The sequence below is a fragment of the Rhinichthys klamathensis genome, unplaced genomic scaffold (assembly GCF_029890125.1).
Source record: "Rhinichthys klamathensis goyatoka isolate OS25496 unplaced genomic scaffold, OSU_Roscu_1.1 h1tg000046l_1, whole genome shotgun sequence".
Classification (NCBI taxonomy): domain Eukaryota; kingdom Metazoa; phylum Chordata; class Actinopteri; order Cypriniformes; family Leuciscidae; genus Rhinichthys; species Rhinichthys klamathensis.
In genome coordinates, this window is record NW_026606593.1 from 2,085,965 (window position 1) to 2,105,873 (window position 19,909).

At 35.9% G+C, this 19,909-nt stretch overlaps 2 protein-coding genes across 3 annotated transcripts in view; both read right to left on the reverse strand.

The window, feature by feature from the left end:
- LOC130082491 (phosphatidylinositol transfer protein beta isoform-like) overlaps nucleotides 1–4,613 on the reverse strand; it is a 29,165-nt gene extending 24,552 nt beyond the window's left edge. Inside the window, exons 1-3 of the mRNA XM_056247345.1 lie at nucleotides 4,535–4,613; nucleotides 1,140–1,170; nucleotides 107–252 (exon numbers count right to left, since the gene is read on the reverse strand). Coding sequence (XP_056103320.1) covers nucleotides 107–252; nucleotides 1,140–1,170; nucleotides 4,535–4,560 — 203 coding nt within the window. The 5' untranslated portion in view covers nucleotides 4,561–4,613. The remainder of the gene's footprint in view (nucleotides 1–106; nucleotides 253–1,139; nucleotides 1,171–4,534) is intronic.
- A 2,980-nt stretch (nucleotides 4,614–7,593) lies between these two features.
- On the reverse strand, nucleotides 7,594–19,610 carry kat5b (K(lysine) acetyltransferase 5b). Of its 2 annotated transcripts, XM_056247346.1 has the most exons (15): nucleotides 19,581–19,610; nucleotides 19,408–19,474; nucleotides 18,754–18,822; nucleotides 18,464–18,600; nucleotides 18,227–18,295; nucleotides 15,049–15,222; nucleotides 14,827–14,898; nucleotides 14,503–14,565; nucleotides 13,921–14,169; nucleotides 12,374–12,463; nucleotides 9,957–10,097; nucleotides 9,730–9,823; nucleotides 9,387–9,546; nucleotides 8,140–8,221; nucleotides 7,594–8,017 (listed from the first exon to the last, which is right to left on the reverse strand). In XM_056247346.1, exons 1-15 carry the CDS (start codon nucleotides 19,593–19,595, stop codon nucleotides 7,883–7,885), a joined length of 1,617 nt encoding a protein of 538 aa, XP_056103321.1. In that variant the 5' UTR covers nucleotides 19,596–19,610; the 3' UTR covers nucleotides 7,594–7,882. The 2 variants fall into 2 exon arrangements, with proteins under 2 accessions (XP_056103321.1, XP_056103322.1); XM_056247347.1 differs by lacking the exon at nucleotides 18,227–18,295.
- Between the last annotated feature and the right edge of the window lie 299 nt (nucleotides 19,611–19,909).

Genomic DNA, 19,909 nt, shown 5'->3' on the forward strand with positions numbered 1-19,909 from the left:
TCCTAAAACGTGTTAAATAATATATTGTCAAATTGTATTGAAAGCCAGGCTTCTCACGCAGTCATGACTGGTATGCATACAGGTGTGTAAATCCACATCTGCATACCTTTTGAGATGGTAGATTTTGTGCGTGTACTGTCCTTTCTCGCCATCCTTTTCATAGGGCTCGTTCTTCAATATCTCTATGCCCTCTCCTCCACCGGTCTCATTCTTGCTGGCTTCTGCCACAGAGTACAGCTGCCCTACTTGATACTGAAACAAATCATAATAGCCAACAACATTTAGGCTATGTTGAGAATGGATTCTACCACACTGCTTACTGCATCTGGTGACTGTGGAGGCCATTTGAGGATAGTCAACTCATTGCCACGGTCAAGCAACCAGTTTGAGATGATTTGAGCTTTTTGGCTGGAAATAACCACCGGAAGATGGTACACTGTGGTCATAAAGGGATGGACATGTAGCCCATCTGCTTTAAGATGCGTTCAGAGATGCTTTTCTGCAGAGCTCGGTTGTAACAAGTGCTTATTTGAGTTCCTGTTGCCTTTCTATCAGCTCAATCCACCCTGGTCATTCTCCTCTGAACTCTGGCGTCAACAGGGCATTTTCACCCACAGAACTGCCACTAACTGGATATTTTCTCTTTTTCAGACCATTCTCTGTAAACCCTAGAGATGGTTGTGCCTGAAAATCCCAGTAGATCAGCAGTTTCTGAAATATTCAGACCAGCCCGTCTGGCTCCAACAACCATGCAACAACATGGAAGTTTGCTGAGGCCCCCTTGTGGGGTTGAGAACCACTGAACTATACCATTTTTTTTTTTTTTTTTTTTTTTATATAAGATTGCTTTGGTTTGTTTAGCATTTGTTGGTCACTGCATAATTCCCATACTTCAATTTGTGTTATTTCTTAGATTTGATGACTTTACTATGAATCTAAAATATGGAAAATTGTACAAATAAAAGAGTAGGTGTCCAAACTTTTGCCTGTATGCTACTGTAAATACTTCCATATGCTGCTGTAGTAAAACTACAACCTATGTGCACAGAGGCATGAGTTAAAGAATGTATAAATTAATGTGACAGTATAGATTTATATTCAGCTGCTTTAAAAAAAATGAAAAGCAATAATAAACTCACCTCTTCAACAGTGCATGGCAAAACAATGTGGCTGAAACACACCGAGAGATACTGAAGTGAGACTTACATACACACACAAAAAGACAATGCAACATAATTTATGCATAATATTCTTGGTGAGGAAAGAACAGGACAGGCACAGGGGATACTGTAGGTCACCCAGAATGAAAATTATGTCTTTTTTTACTCACCATTTACTCACCCTCATGTTGTTCCAAACCTGTATGTTCTTTCATCTATGGAACACAAAGGATTTTTTTCCTAAAAGTGGTTCTTCTCTAATGACGTGTTTATCGGTGCGAGGGTGGGACAACCTGTCACTCACATGAGATCCAGCAATAGCAAACTAAAAATGTATTACATTTTATGATATTACACTGTCATTATTTATTTTAATTAACAAATATTAAGCCAAAATTGAAAAGCAATAGGTGACTAACTAAGCTTGCATAGGAATCAAGAGGGTGAGTAGTAACGTGGCGCTGATAATCAAATGTCTTTGATGAACTGATCATCAGCAAGTGTGACCACCTCTATAAAAGCAGAAGTTTTGGCAGTTTGCTGGTCTGGAGCATTCAGGTGTGTGTTCACACAATAACAAGGAGGAAAGACATCCGCAATGATCTTAGAGAAGCAATTGTTGCTGCCATCGACCTGAGAAGGGTTACGTTACGTATATGGTCATTTACAAACAATCTGAAGTCCATTATTCTACAGTAAGGAAGTGGAAAACATTAAAGACAGTTGCAAATCTTCCCAGGAGTGGACGTCCCAGCAAATTCACCCTACACCTCAGACTCTAAAGGCCTCAGTTAGCATGTTAAATGTTAAAGTTCATGACAATTAGAAAAAGACGGGGCCAGTATGGCATGTTTGGAAGGGTTGCCAGGAGGAAGCCTCTTCTCTCTAAAAAGAACATGGCAGCACGGCTTACGTTTGCAAGGTTGAATCTGAACAAACTTCAAGACTTCTGGAACAATGTCATTCGGACAGACGGGACCGAGGTGGAGATGTTTGGCCATAACGCACTGTGCCAAGTTAGGTGAAACACCTTGCCTGGGCACCTTGCAATCATTAAGTCGACCATAAACTGTTACTCTTCTGTATACCAAAGTATTCTAGAGTCAAATGTGAAGCCATCTGTCTGACAGCTAAAGCTTGGCCTAAATGCAACAGAACCACGATACCAAGCACACCAGCAAATCTATAACAATGGCTGAAAAAGAAAAAGAATCAAGGATTTGCACTGGCTCAGCCAACGTCCAGACCTCAACCCGACTGAAATGTTGCGGCGGGACCTTAAGAGAGCTGTGCATAAACAGATGCCCACAAACCTCAATGAACTGAAGCAATGTTGTAAAGAAGAGCGGGACGTTCCTCCAGAACGATGCGAGGGACTGATACTGTCATACAGAAATCGATTCCTTCAACTTATTGCTGCTAAAAGTGTCTCTACAAGCAATTGAATCATACGGTGTACTTCGTTTGCCACCCATGGCTTTTCCATTTTGGCCTAGCTTTTGTTAAATAAATAATGACACGGTGTAATGTCATTTGTTGTTCTTCATCTGAGGTTTTAATTACCCAATTTTAAGACCTGCTAATGACTAGATGATTGTTATTATGTTCTGATATGTAAAACCTGAAAATTCTAAAGGGTGATCTTTCTTTTTCACATGACTGTATGTATGTATACATATATATATATATATATATACATATTATATATTTACAAACTTTATGTTAGATGTGATTAATTGATTTGACAGCACTAATATATTTATATGCTGCACAGTATACTGAAGTTATCAAAAGTATATGCTATTTATAGATATATTATAGAACTATCATATTGGACCATACATTTTTGTTTGTTGACGTGTCCAATTCCAGTAGCCTGCATTTAGGAGGGGGGGGGGGGATGGGGCTGAAATTCTACACATTCAAGCTGTGAATATTTAAACTATAAACATTTCACACACAATTGAATAATCCACATTCACTTTCCAGACTTCATTTTCAGTTTGTTCAAAAATAACACCTGTAATATTCAATGTAGGGATGCACCGCTATGAAGATTTTGGCCAATAACCGATCATTCTTTATATTTGACAGTCGATAACCATTATATTGGCCGATAAATCTATATCCAAATTTTTACATAATTTTAGAGAGCCTGATTAAAACAAAAGTCTCACCCTGAAAAGCCATGTCCCAAGCACATAATTATAATGTTCTCTCATTATAATGTTATGTAGACTATATGACAGACTTGCGCTGGCTGCACATGTTGCACTTAACTGTTTTTTGTTTTTTTTTCCTTTTTTGAAGTGATTTCAATCATATTTCAAGCAATTCAAAACCATCATGGCAACAGTGCACATCTGAAGTGTCTCATCTGAAGGAAATAATCAATTTTTTATCGGCTTTAAGATATCAGCCTAATTTACTTATCGGGGCCGATAACAATAACATTAAAAAGTAACATATATCGGCCGATACTGATATGGTGGCCGATATATAATGCATCCCTAATTTTCATTTTTTAAATTTTGCTTTACAGTAGAAATAAAATGGAATGGCATGAGGGTAAATAAATGATAAGATCATTTTCATTTTTGGGAGGACTATTCCTTTAAGGAACAGGAACAAAGTGTTTATATGTGTACATATGTCTTGTTTTATTGTACTCTAGAGATAATTGTTGGTCCCTAGGAGCCAGAACTATCCTGAGCTGAGATACTGATGTTTCTGTAAACATATAAGTATAATCTATGTAATTAAATACAGTTCTATAATATGTCATTTGTGTGCACCATGACAAAAGGGTAGTTTTCCAATACAAATACTAAAGGTAATTAAAAAAAGGAAATTAAAAATGGCCAAGTTCGATACATCTGATAGACTCACTCAGTTGATATTTATCAAAGATATATGCATTTCTTTTTCAGAATTCATTAAAAAAATCGAATTTTAGAGATTTTACACACATATAAAACCACTGCTATAGAGAAAACAAGAATTTGGAGACTATTGACTCGAACCATCATAGCTAGCTTAGTTTATAATCCCTGTGACAGCTAGCCTCGGTCTACCTTAAAACAAAACTATAAAGTATGTGAGGTATGAAAATGACTTCATGTGAACGTTACGATAAATGATCAACTGCATGTGTTTAGTTGCTGTCAGAGCCGGTAGGCCAGACCTGAGTTCACCCGCAACACACACATTATCATCAACATCATCATCATCACTGTTCACACAACATGTAAAAGTCACGCAAACTATGTAGAGATCTAGCAGCATAGGTAAATTGGAATACAAACTATTCAATATCAAATAAGGCAACATAAACATCTATAAAATAAATGAATAAAAATAAATGTAACACTCACTATTCTTTGATGAGAACCATCTTCATCCCCGAGGCTGAGCCGCTCGACTGACGTCACAGGCGTTTATAAATGCGCTGTTCAGTGTGTGTGTGTGTGTGTGTGAGAGAGAGAGAGAGAGAGAGAGAGAGAGAGAGAGAGAGAGAGAGAGAGAGAGAGAGAGAGAGAGAGAGAGAGAGAGAGAGAGAGGGGGGGGGGGGGGTAGGTAGTAGACTGTAAAAAAAAAAACATTTATTACGTCAAGTTTTACACAAGTTATGGCTGTCTCTCAAGTTTTATTCAAGTTTTCAAACATGTATGGTTTCTTATTATTATTAACATTATTAAATATTGTCCTGTGTTGTGATAGACAAAGATAACAGCTACTTGAATTCCTTTACAGCGTGTGTTTGAAAGTTATGTGTTGGATGTGGGACTCAGACAAACAAGCTGCTGTTTTTAAGAAGATTGTTGTGAGTATGAAACAGAAAAGCCTTTGTGAATGAACACGTCACCGTGTGGCTTTGAAAAAGTGCTCTTTTTTCCATTGTGTAATCTTTTTCTTGGAGGAAATATCTAATATACTGTATATCTGTCAATAATTTAAAAGTCTAAACCTTTGACAGGACAAAATACTGCACTGTTATAATGTAAAAGTTATGAATGTTATGAGATTTAAATGAACGTATGATACATTTTAAGATGGAACAGAACAAACTGAGTGTCTTCTTTTGTGGTTATGAGAAAACACTTAACTGAAATCACCCGGCCGATAGAGTCCAGGTCATTCACTTCAGTCCTGATAATGAACTCTGGATAGTGAGTCTACACGGTAACATCTTTTAACTTTGTTCACAGCACAGCATCACAACAGTTTAAAGTGTGGTAAAAAGGTCTCATAACCCACGAGGCCACGTAAGGGCAGAGCTATTGCAACCTGGAATTAACAGAATTAACAGCTTTTCTGATTCTGTGCAACATTCACAGTAGGATTTACTGTTACTATGCAGGCAGTGGAGACTTACACTTATGTAAGTTAAAGGAATAGCTCACCTAGAATATAAAAATGCTCTGAGAATGATAATTCACTCTAATTTAAGAAGATATAATGTGTTTGTGTGTTATAAAACATCATACTGTTAATAGTTATAACCACATATTGCAAAGTTTTATAATGTATTAAAACTGATGAGATGATACGGGAAGGTTTTTATCCACAATTGTCCTCAGTGTGAAAAGATGGATCTCAAAATCATAGTCACTGCTGGAAAGGGTTCAAATATGCAAAAGATGCTGGAAAACTGGAGGATTTTTCTGTAGAACATTGGGCAGTTTAACTGCTCAGGACAAACAAGGGACTCAAGAACAACCACCGTGGATCATCCGGGTAAGTACTAAGAATCAAGGGTACAGAAACTTTTGAACAATTAAAAATTATTATTTTACAATTTTAATTATATTATTTTACAATATAATTATTTTACAATTTTATAAATTCAGCATTTTTTTACAATTTTAATTATTGTTAATAATAATTATTAATTTAATTACATTATTTTACAATTTTATAAATTCAGCATTTTTTTTTTCTTGTGGACTATATGTAAACATCTTTTATGTAAAATATCTTATTCAGTAAATTGAATTATTAACATTTTCAGATTTTGCAAAGGGTGTGGATCTATTTTGTTATCCGTTTTTATTTTATATAGATTTATAAAGTCAGCAGGTTCGGTAAGCTAGCTAGTAGGCTAAAAAAACCAAGGGTAAGATACATTTTAAAATGCCAGAAAATTACTTTAGCTAAATACTTTCAAGCTACTATTTCTAACAATAGACATGTAAAAAAAAAAAAAATTTACCTAAAATACAACAATTTTGTGCAGTTTGCTGGTTTACATTCAGTAAAAAAAAAAAAAAAAAGTAATAAATGTGCACGTAATACGTATCCAAATACATCCATGCGCATTTGATCTAGACACATACCATACCGCGTAGAAAAGACATTTATTTTACGTGTAGTATATTATATACAGACACGATGACACTGTAAAGCACCATTCCAGCCCAGTTCACTCCACCAGTGACACGCAATAAAGTGTGATTGGATTCATTTTCAATGGAGAGCTGCCGACCTCCAGCGACACACTGGCCATTGGCGTCAGGATGTAGGCCTGCCCAGCAAAGCAAAGCTGACAAGAGTTGAACTTTATGCAAACAAGCAGCGAATTTCATGTGTCGGCAAGACAGAGACGTTAAGAGTAAGCATATGTAGTAGTTTAAATTTATATTAAATAGAGGCTAGTACTCAACACAACCAAATTGCCAGTTGTTTATAGGAAACGTCTCTGTTTTGGCCGCATATTCATGGCCACAATGGCATAGCCTCTTTTTTATATCTTACATATGTACAGATTCCATTTAAATAACCCTATCTCTCCAAAATGTTTTTTCTTTAGCGGGAAAAAAACCCCACTATTAGTTGCCTAATCACATTTAAGCCATTAACAGATTTCCATGTTGTTGAAATCGAATCAGCTTTCTTTCTCCTATTAGACTTTCTGGAGAAAAGGAATATTAAAAATGGAATCAGTGCATAAAACGTATAATACAAGAAAAAACTATGTGCAAGTCGAGGGCTATCTGGATCCAAGAGAGCATTCAGGCTGGAAGACTGTCTGATGTACTCTGGAAAAAACTCAGTTTGATTACAAAAGTGAAAACAAAAGGGAAGCCATTTCTTCAACAACAACAAAAAAAGCCGGCAATTTTGCATGTGGCAAGTATCCTTGATTTAACATTAAATCAACTACATACACCAACTGATATATGATTACCTTCTCAGTCTTGACACACGAGATGGATCACGTGTCTTCACTGGCATTTGTAGTTGCTCTTGAAAATCGCTGCTTATTTATTTGTCACATAGCTGGGAAAACCTACATCCTGTCACCAATGGTTTCTGCCGCTTGTATCACGGAAGTCAATGAAAATAAACAAGGTCATATCACTTTACAGAGCACTGATCACTGTGTGTATAATACTGTTGTTGGTCAGAGTAATAAAACATGGCACAGACCATAAATATAGGCATCTAAGAGGACCTATCGAATACAATTTTCCATTCTCACATACGGACAAATAACAGACTAACATTAATTTCACAGAATATAAAAATGTGTAAACGTCAGTCACATAACATGCAGATGTGGACAGTGGAATCTTTAACAATATTACACTGTGTTTGTCTTCTTGTACACACACATTTTCAGGTCAGGTCTGTTTGTGGAACAGCTACAGTCTCTTGAACTGAATTGCTCTGTGAGCGGGATGTGACGTGTTAGCTGGGTGCTAGCAGTCCTCCTCCAGTCTTTACCACTTGCCCCTTTTACTCCAGTCTTTAGGAGTGAAATGCAAACATTTGGAGTCGATACGGAGGTGACGCTTCTGCATGGCCCGCTCATGACCTTCCACTATGTCCTCTGATAGGGTGAGGATATACTGACCCTGCAAGGAGATCAATCAAGCTCAATAAACTTAAACAAAAATGAGAAAACCACCAATTGTAATGATATATTAACAATTAGGGTTGATGGGAAATCTGAAGCACATCCCAAGCCATCGCTTACCTTATAATAATTGATGAGGTTGAGGTATTGAAGAGTTGAGATCACATCCTCTTTCTTGACACTGGTAATCTCACTGATTTCACTGAGAGAATCACAAATAATGTTAAAAACATGTTCATTACAAGCTTTTTTAAACTGAGCCATCATAATGGATGTGGTAAATCTCTGGAAGACATTTCTGGGTCGTATCTGACCCCCAAATCAAAGGAAAAGTCAATTATTTTGCATTCCACATTGTAATACACTTTGAGAATTAAACACATTTAACAAGTTTATCATTAGATTCTCATTATTGCAAGAAAAATCATGGGAATCATCAGGTCAAGACTCTTTTTTAAAATTAAATTAGTATTAAAATCTGCATAAACTAAAGGCAGTACAACTAATATTATCATGTACATACACTTACAATTCAATATATCTCTAATAAAATTCAAATTAAAAAGATTTTTTATCCTTACAGTAATGATAATTAGGGGTGGGGTGTCAATACTGTTCTTTGTACAATATCTTAAATATTAATATTTAATACCATTTTCTATCAACCGAAACTCTGTCTGAGATACCTCACAACATTATTATTATATTATGACAGACATAATGTATATTACTATTGCAATACAACTGCATTGTAAAATTAAAAAAATATATATTTCATAAGTATATTATCATTACTACTTTAATTAGTAAAATTACAATACTTAGAACTGAATTTCTTCACTTGCAAGAGTTAAACCCTCAAGCTTTTATTTTTGGCAGAAAACTCCAGGAAGATCTGTCTAGTTTACATCCACTTCTCATTACAAATCTATTATCATATATCCACAAAAAATGTTGGAAATTATACGAAAGGTGAAAAAGCATAACTGCAGCATATTATGCTCCCAAATGCATGTTAAACTCTCAGCACTTGCAGAGTTGGAGTGCGATACATTTAATGTAAACCACTGAGATTTTTAAAACACCATATCATAAGCTACTCGCATTTAAGAATATAGTGACGCTCTGAAACACGCAGATTATATACTTCTTTTATTCAAATACACACTGCAGAGAATCTCAAATAGAGGTCTGAGAGAACACTAGGGTGTATGCTAATTGCCAATAAATTAATGTCATAATACAAAAAAATATGAAAATAAATTTCTTTACGGAGAAAAAGAAAAGAGTGAGATTAAGTAAAATCCCCCCACATACACTTTATGGTTCTGATTTTTGATAGTGAGGTTAAAGAAGAAGATCCTTACTTGATGGTGATCTGTGGCCGTTCTCCATTCTCTGACTTGAGGTTCATGAGGATCTCCAGAATAGTTTGAGACCAGTAAGAGCGATAAGAGAGCAGACCCAGATCCGACAGAGGCTTCTCTGGAGTACCGGTCTTTCCTTCCACTTTTGAGAGCTCATAACCTGACAGATGTGAACAAAAACTAAAAAATGTTTGTTTGCTTATACGACCTACACATTATTCTGAGATAGCAAGCTATAACTTTCAACGCATAGTAAAAATAAAATAATAATAATAAAAAAAAATCCTTATGTGATCACATTCTATGTTGCCAAGTAAAAAGACATAACTGTATGATTACTCACTAAACTCGATTAGTAGTTTGCCATAGCCTCTTCTCTGGTAAGGTGGTAAAGTCAAAATGCAGGCTACATTATAATCCTCTGTTGATTCCTTTTCCTTTAATGGGAGGGGAAAACACAGCCAATGAAAACACAATGCAAGCAAGCCTATCATACAAAAAAGGGGACTAGCCAAAATTGTAAAACACTTAGAATATCAGTGCACTGATGGAAGCAAAGCTACATTATACCTTGGAGAAGTAGCCGACTATGTGGAAACCCTTCGAGTCATACTCTGTCATAACATAGAAGAGGAAAGGATCCGTGTCATAGTACAGGGTCTTGTGGTCCAGGAAGCATTTGGCCAATAAACACAAATTTTGGGAATATGTCTGTGCAATAGGAGAAGGAAAAAAACAGATTTTAACAGGCCATCAAGAAATATATTTCCATAAACATGTGCATCACAAACCAACATGTTAGTTTAACCATACCAGCTCCAGTAAATTACGGCCGTAACCATGTCTTGGTTTAATAGGGTCAACAATTTTTTAGAAAGCATAAAGAAATAGAACAGTGAAGGAAAATATAGGTCTAATTCTAGTTGGGAAATTAATAATTTTGAACCATTCGCAAATAACATTTGCATAAAAGGAAAAAAAGTGTCCAGGGTGCTCAAGGAGTTCAAAAAAGTAGTTCAAAAAAGTGTGTGAAGGTGCTCTTTGGGGTCGGGAATTCAATGACATGTAGTAGAAGGAAATCCAAGGCACTCTTCTTAGGAATTAATAAAAAGCCTTTATTTAACTGGCTATTTCATAGTAGAAAATTTATAAAACATGGGGGAAAAAAACAACCCACGCGTAGCGGCACGTAACATTTGCATAAATTTGCATTGAAATATGGACAGGTACCTTTATTTGCATGCCTTACATGCCGAAAACGTAAAGCGTTTCTTGTCTCGTCATACTCAGTTAGGAATTACATGAATCAAATATGTTTTCAATTCAAAACGGCCATATTTGAGAAAAAAGTCGAGTAGTTTAGATCCCTTGATGTTACTATTGGTCGTTTAACATTTCTATCGTAAAACAGTTGACATGCATTACCTCACTCTCTTTCAATGTTAAACTGACGCTGCGCTGTACTTCACACTCTGCTTCTGTGAACAGAAACCCTGCCTACTTTGATTTGATTGGCCATCTCAATCAGTTTGACATTGACAAGCGTAGTTAGACCGCTGAGGCAGACCAGACTAAAAAGTGTACTTTTAAACCCTTGGTAACACTTTTACTTCTATTAGTCCTTGTTATACGTCACATGTAGTTGCTGTATTAATGACTACAAGTAATGCATAAAATAAGCCAAACCCTAATCCTAAACCTAACCCTATAGTAAATACTCAGTACTTAAAGGGATACTGCACTTTTTTGGAAATAGGCTCATTTTACAACTCCCCCAGAGGTAAACTGTTGAGTTTAAACGTTTTTGAATCCATTCAGCCGATCTCCGGTTCTGGCGGTACCACTTTTAGCATAGCTTAGCATACATCATTGAAGTGGACAAGACCATTAGCAGTTCTCAAACAAAAATCACCAAAGAGTTTCGATATTTTTCCTATTTAAAACTTGACTCTTCTGTAGTTACATCGTGCACTAAGACCGACGGAAAATGTAAAGTTGCGATTTTCTAGGCTGATATGGCTAGGAACTATACTCTCATTCCTGCGTAGTAATAAAAAAACTTTACTGCCGTACCATGAGTGCAGCAGGCATAATGATATGACGCAGCGCCTGAAAATAGTTCCGTTGTGTTGACGGAAGGTAGCCTATTTTCAAGCGCTGCGTCATATCATTACGCCTGCTGCTCTCATGGTACGGCAGTAAAGTTTCTTGATTATTATGCAGGAATGAGAGTATAGTTCCTAGCCATATCAGCCTAGAAAATCGCAACTTTACATTTTCCGTCGGTCTTAGTGCACGATGTAACTACAGAAGAGTCAAGTTTTAAATAGGAAAAATATCGAAACTCTTTGGTGATTTTTGTTTGAGAACTGCTAATGGTCTTGTCCACTTCAATGATGTATGCTAAGCTATGCTAAAAGTGGTACCGTCAGAACCGGAGATCGGCTGAATGGATTCAAAAACGGTAAAACTCAACAGTTTAACTCTGAGGGAGTTGTAAAATGAGCCTATTTCCAAAAAAAGTGGAGTATCCCTTTAAATGTATAATTACACTAACACTGACACCTTAAAATGAAGTGTAACCAAACACTTTTGTCATTGTAGCAACATGCAGAGCGCTGCGTAATGGAGTACAGCATAGCAGAGCAAGAATTTCAAATATTGGAGGCGGGGGGTGTGTGGACAATTTGACTATTTCTACGTCTCAATCCCCCTCAACGTCTATGGTGGTTACGGCCCTGCAGTAAAGTGCTGAATGCTATCATTTGCAAAAACTTGGCAATTTCAGGTGACCTAGATTTTAGACAAAATGGCAATTGTCTCATATTCATGAATATATTTCTATTCCCTGACATTCATGCGTTCAGTTAAAATGGTGATCTTTCCACCCATTCAAAATAGAAATACACTAAGATTATTCTCACTCACCTCACACACACACGATAAGTCAGTTTAAAGCAAATTATAACAAACTAGAGGTTACCCACCTTGTTTTTCCTGCCATCTATTTCAAAAAATGATATAGTTCCTTTGCGATAGATCTCATTTCCTGGAGGGTGTCGAAGGTTGCATTTTGTCTGTAATAGTTATAGAGAGGTGACAGTTATCTGTGGGTATGTTGCTTAAGCCAAGAACACACTAAAGCTTGTTGTTTTAAGTGTGTCTGTGCTCAGGTGCCTTTCAACCCAAAAAAGAAGTGTAAGCGGCAAATCAGGTAAATAAAAAAAAATTAATCTGATTATGGTAAACTGATTATATGAAATATCGGGTTTTGATTAACTGTGATTGAAACATCTCATTAGACTGAATTTAATAATAATACCTGTAATGTAATCAGCTAAATAATGTAAGAACATCGCCAGATGCAAGTACAGCTTGACAAATTGACCTGTAAGAATAGTTTGACCTGCACAAATAAAGGACATAAGCAATTCAAATATAGAACAGTCTATAAAACATCTGTTGTGACTGTTATATCAACATTACCTTAGAACCAAATTAGGTAGACTATATGCCTTGTTTTTTCCCCCCCACATAAATGACACTCATGTGCAATGTACCTTGCATTAAACCATCAAAACTAAAATATGATGGAAGGTTTATGTTGTTGTTGTTTTTTACAAAAGATACACTCCAGTTCAAAAGATTTTTTTTTTTTTTTACATTTTAATAAGTCTCTTTTCACCAAGAATGCATTTAGTTGATCAAAAATATAGTGAAAAAAATAATATTGTGAAATATTACAATTTAAAATAGCAGTTTTATTTTAGAATATATTTTAAAAATGTAATTTATTCCTGTGATGTGAAGCTGAATTTTCAGCATCATTACTCCAGTCTTCACTGTCACATGATCCTTCAGAAATCATTCTAATATGATGATTTGGTGCTCAAGAAACATGTACAGGTGAAACTAATTATATAGACTCATTACATGCAAAGTGAGATATTTCAAGCCTTTATTTGTTATAATTTTGATAATTATGGCGTATAGCTTATGAAAACCCCAAATTAAAAAATTGAATATTGTGAAAAGGTTTTCATAAGCTGTAAGCCATAATCATCAAAATTATAACAAATAAAGGCTTGAAATATCTCACTTTGCATGCAATGAGTCTATATAATATATTAGTTCCACCTTTTAAGTTGAATTACTGACATAAATGAACTTTTGCACGATATTCTAATTTTTCGAGTTTCACCTGTATTATCAAAGTTGAAAACAGTTTTGCCGCTTCATGTTCTTGTGGAAACTGGGATATATTTTTTCAGGGTTATTTAATGAATATAGTTTAAAATAGCAGCATTTATTTGAAATTAAAATATTTTGTAACATAAATTATCACTTTTGATCAATTTAATTGATTAATTGTGTTCTTGCTGAATAAAAGTATTTTTTTCAAAAACTTTTGAACAGTAGTGTATGTTTTTTTTTGGTGCAGTTTTACTGAGATGAAAACAGACACCAATATGATGCTGTAAGAGGGTTTGACAGTTTATCTAAAGCAGTCTAACTACAGTCCTTGAGCTCTTACCAGATGCCTCTGGAGACACTTGAGGCTCTTGAGGTACTTAAGACAAAATTCACAAAGGTAGAGGATGGGGAGGGTGGTGAGCTCCTGTGGGTATGGAGAAAAGTACCACGGCTTTAGCCTGTGCCGGCCCAGCTCGATACAGTCTATGTTCTTCATTCGCGTGACGATGTCATCGTGTGAGCGGTCCGACACCAAACTACCAGTCATGCGAGGGGCAGAGGGAATACCATCAGAACTGTCCTGCGAATCCTGAGAGCAGAGAGTAGAGTTAGAGAGATCTAACAGCAGTCAATGACAAAAGCAGATGTCCTGTGCATTAAAAAAAAAACTCTGAACTTTATCATATCTCGAGGGAAATCTTGCTATCACTGTAAATAGCAGGAATTACTCATTTACTATTACTCAATTCACTGAAAAAAGAAATACTATTATCTTCCATGACTCTTGCATTTATGAGATCCAATGGCTTTTTAGCTAAATTTCTATAGTTTGAGTTTCATACTTTTCTCTAAATAGCCTCTCCTAAATGCCTCCACTTTAACAGACACACAATCAAGGCAATTGGAAGTAAAGGAGCCGGACCTCTCCTGGTGGCAAATAGACGGTGGAGCAGCGAGGGTTGTTATTCTGGAACACCTTTACCATCTAACAGAAAAACACAAGTGGAGAAAAACACAACGTTTTTTTTAGATCACTTTATATTTACTTGTTTACATTCTTTTGAAGATACACACACCCAGATTCATGCTAACCAACAAGATATGATAACTTTATGCTAGCAACTTCTAGGTAAATAACAATAAAATGTGTGATATTTGTAAGAATGTATTAAAAATGAGTGATAATCAAAACTTGGGATTCAGCCATTTTAAGATTTGATAGAGATTTAAAAAATGGTAAAACTACCTCATCCGTTCCTCCACAATTTTTCCTTTTTCTCCCTGGCTGAGAAGGAATAAGACGACGTGTTGTTCCATTCTTCAAGAAGAAAAAAGCAAAGTCAAAATGTATAAGCTGTCAACATGTTCTTTGTATTCTGATAATTAAATAGCAGCTATTTAACTCCTGTGACAGATTAAACAGACACCATGATTCATTTCAACGCAAAAAAAAGGGTCTTTTTTTTACCGTGGAGAGAGAGGTGAGCGGCTCATGTTCTTCTCTGGATTTAATGCTGAAGGAGGAGTCCCTCATGGCTGGATAAACCGAGGCCTGACTTGCCTCTGCAGAGCTAGGAAGTGAAGGCACTGGAATCGCTGCTGTAACTTGTGTTGCCAAAGACACAGATTCTGCTTTTCTCTTCTGAAAGAGCAATCAGAAAAACAAATCACTTTTTCTCTGCAAAGACAGTAAAACACAAAATTCTTAAATAACACCATAATAATTAAAAAACGAAGAAAAAAGGCATTTCTATATGTTAGCTAAGATGCGCTAGGTCATTCTAGATCAGTGGTTTTCAACTCTTCTCCTGGAAACCCACCACTCTGCACATTTGCATGTCCCTCTTATCCGACACATTTATGCTGCCTTCACGTGCTATCGGAATTATCGTAAATACGGGTTTCCTAGTCAGAATTTGGACATAAATGCCCTTTCAAGTCATATTTACAACCGGTAACTGGAAAAATCGGACAATTTTGAGTTTCCAAGTTGGCCATAAATTTTAAACATAGCCGAGGTGAGAACGATTGCTGACTGGTATTCTTTATTTGTTTTTTTCCACAACAGCTACATCGCCTTGTCGTTTGCAGTAATTCATATTTACATAACCATTTGAAGCATTGTATGTTTAATACACAGCAAAAATAGCATGAACTTGACAGAAAATCCAGAATTGCCAGCAGGCTAACTCTCTAGATAGCACAGTCAATGTTTATGTTTGTCAATTCAATGTCAATGTAAATATCTTCAATTCATTTTGGCTTTAATAAGATTTCCCCAAGAAATAGGAAATAGTCCCCCAAGACTATACCTAGTGTCCTCCATGATTTATTTCCAATAACATAGCACTTGAACGCGACAAGCTCGTAATCACGACTACAGAAGTGGGAAGTAGGACATTTCCAACAGCACGTGAAGGCAGAATGTCAGAAAGGTCGTGTTTACAAGTTGAACGCACATAAACGCCACCACAAAGTCGTAAATACTAGTGGGAAGCTCTGGATTTTCTTTAAGCCCCGATCTTTACCAGTTGGAGGCGTGTCAGTGAGAAAGAGTGACATTGCCAGGCTGTTTGATTTACAACAAAATAAGCTAATTGCCTGCACAAAATATAATAGCATTGTAATATAACAAAATAACATGTAACAAAGTTTACAGTGGCTTCATAAATTAATTCAAAACATAAGAGCAAAACACACCTGACGCACATTATTTGTTCCTCAAGAACTTTTCTAGAAGTAGAGCTTAAAAACCTTGCTGTATTTCTGCGTAGTTAAATAAGAGAAGGTACACCACCATCTCGCTCTGACGAAAGTGACTTGACATCATAAACAACTTCCCAACTCGTAAAGATGAACTTCCCAGGACTTGAACGCATCATTAGGCAGGGTTCACACGGTACGATTTTGACCACGGTTTGGCCGTCTGAGACTAATTTAGTAAATCGTTAGTCACTAAATCAAATTTATCAAATTTTACTTCCGACAAAATTCTGTCAGTGTCAGAAGATTTGATGCACAGTCCTGTAGTGTGTCTTCTCCTACAACAACACTCAAATAAAAAACCAATAGGAGCGCCGAACCTGATATTATCCTATATTCTGGTCCCTGGATACGGCTTGGGTCTCTGCTTTAGTGTAAATCTATGGGATTTTTTCACCAACTGTTATTTACTTAGGTTTACGGACTTGAACAATCCTTTAAACCCAAGTATGAATAACAATAATCACAAATAACAGCTGATGTGAGTAAATTCCAGTCACTTACCTTATGTTCTAAAAGAAAGGTTACAGGAAGTAATGAGTATGTTGGTAATGAGTGATGAGAATATATGATAAATGCTTTCATATTCACTACAAGTTAAAATTTAAATTTAATTAAGTTTTTTTTTTATTATTACAATAGGTCAAAGAAGCATCTTATGCTCACCAAGGCTGCAAGAATTTAATCAAATGTTGTATAAACGGTAACAGTTAAATATCATTACAATTTAAAACAACAATTTTCTTTTCAAATTTATTTTAAAATGTTAGCCTATTCCTGTGATGGCAAAGCAATTTTTCCAGCATCATTACTCCAGTCTTTAGTCTCACATTATATTTCGTAAAATGTGATTTTTTTTCCTGCTTCATATTTTTTTAAACAAATAAACAAAAGAAAAGAAAAATAATTTTTAAATATATAAATACTTTAAGAATAAATGACAAATATATAAATGCATATATTATTAAACATTGAGCACCAAATCAGCATATTAGAATGATTTCTGAAGGATCATGTGACATTCAAGAATTGAAGACTGGAGTAATGATGCTGAAAAATCAGCTTTTCATCACCGGAATAAATTACATTTGAAAATACATTAAATTAGAAAAGTTATTTTAAATTGCAATAATATTTCACAATATTAATTTTTTTTACTGTATTTTTTGTTTAAACAAATGCAGCCTTGAAACCATGCAGACTTTTTGACCATTAGTGTACATACATTTTGAGAAAACACTGAATAGATTTCTTTAGGAGGGGAAAAACAACAACAACTTTACAACAGATACTATGAATTGAAACAGATACTACATCTTACATATAGAACTGTATGGGATGGATAATGTTTAAAATATTATCTTATTAAAATGACAGATCACCCCAAAAGGACAATTCTGTCATCATTTACTCTCATGTTGTTCTAAACCTGTAATGCTTTCATCTGTGGAAGATATAAAAAAATAAAATTAAAAAAAGGGCCGACAATTTGAAGAGTTTTGTCCTTATAGAAAAAGTCAATAAGATCCAAAACAACAATGAACATCACTGACACTGACTTTCATTGTATGGATGGACACACACACACACACAGAACCTTCTATTGTGTTCCACAGAAGAAAGTTTGGAACAACATGAGGGTAACTAATGACAGAAACGTTTGTGAACGAAAAACTTTTAATAGTGGTAACATTATCATTACATAAAATGTTCAAGCTGCTTGATAATCGGGAATGTAAATTGAGTCGAGGCAAAAATTGCATCCCTCTCACTTGTTGGAAAATATGAAATGAGTTTTTATAAACTAAATTCAGCCCACTGATTAAAAGCTCTTGCTTGACAGATTGAGTTTTATTAGTGTAAATGGGCAGGTTTGTCTGTACCGGTGTGGGGAGGGTTTTGCCTCTTGATGGAGCTGAAGCAGACTGAACGTTGAGATCTAGACTCTTCCTCTGAATTTGAACAGAAAGGAAGAGAGGATGGTAAAGGATTACATGGCACGTAAACAACCGCTTGTGACACAATGTTTCAAAATGAAGGTCAATCACTGAGGTGGGGGCGTGTCACATTTCATCTCAGAAATCCTAACATCGCAGGCAGATTTGAAATGACGTTCTTACCACATCTCTCTCTGGAGAACTGGGGCGAGACCCCGGCAGGCCGTTCTTCGTAGGGGTCTTTGCCTCCTTTTTGGGAAACTGGAGCTTCTTCAAGTCCAACCGGTCTGGAGTCACCCATTCATCCAGTCGCTTGTTGACTTGCCCCCAAAAAAATGTATATTTTCTTTGCAGTTAGCAAAAAGGCTGAACAAATCTTGCATCAAAAAGAATCGTAATATGAAAATATAACTGTATTCGTAAGGCAGGTACAACTGATTTATCTAATTTTCAGGTAAATGTTTGATACTCACAGTCAATATAGTGGACATAGTAGAGCTTTCTCCCAGGAATGTCTTTGACACTGAGAATTTCAGCCAGCGCTTTAAAGGAATAAAAGGATAAAGAAGCATTCACACAGCTGAAAGCTTAAATCGGATCCATTCATATCAAACAAGGAAAATTGTATTTCAGATGAATCCCGTTAGAAATGTGCTTTTCAGCTAGATGTCAACTATGTGGCCCCACCAGCTGATAGTCCAGCAACACACACATCCAGACCAGCCTGGAGCAGCTTGAACTCATGTGAAACCAGCTTAAGTTACAACCACAGGCTTTTTTTTTTTTTTGCTGGATTAAGATTTTAACTTAATAATAAGGAATTAAACAATGTCATGTGTTCACATCACCAGCAGACCAAAAAAACAAACAAAAAAACACGTTTGCCCTCTCTCTAACAAAACGTAGTATAGCACAACAATGGTATTCTACATGTGAATCTTGGAATATGTAAGTTAACTTAAATCACACAGCATTCAGTTGCATATCACATACAGTAAAGCATACCATCACCACATCGCGTTTTATAACAAATGATTAACGTTCGGTAAGAAGAATAAACCTAATTAAATAAACCGACAGAACAGTTTAATATGGACTGCGAGTCTTTTGTTTACATTCTTACTTACGCCACTCGTCTTCATTTTCTTGATTTTTTCGCAGCACGGGAAGACGGCACCCTTCAATGATTTCCACCTATTGGGACATAATGCCATTATAAACGACAGCGGTCAATTGGAACAGAGAAATGTTTTAAAACATCACTAAATGCATAAAACCACACTGACTGGGAGATGCTTACCGAGGAGTCCGCCATCTTATTTAATCACGGAACACCTCCGGCGCACAGAATTGTGGGTAAAAGGAGAACGCAGGATTGATACTCCAGGGGGCGCTTTACGGGCTTGTCCTACTGAGCTGCGTTCATATTTTACAGTCTATTTATATCTAAGGACATTTTTAGTCTAAACATCTGTATGCTGAAATGTATCGTAGTTTAAACGTATTTTCTAAAATGATTTTAAAATGACAATAAATTAAAAAAAATAAATGGATCCTACAATCTTTACCAAAGGATTTTCAATGAAGTGATCACAAACACCTGTGATTGGTCCATTATAGCCAGCGCGG

What these genes read in the sequence shown, in the direction of transcription:
- kat5b (XM_056247346.1), bottom strand. An exon ending in TAGATGGCAGGAAAAACAAG is followed by an intron (nt 10,098 to 12,373) that starts GTGGGTAACCTC and finishes CCTATTGCACAG; the next exon opens with ACATATTCCCAAAATTTGTG. An exon ending in CGGCCACAGATCACCATCAA is followed by an intron (nt 8,222 to 9,386) that starts GTAAGGATCTTC and finishes TGATTCTCTCAG; the next exon opens with TGAAATCAGTGAGATTACCA.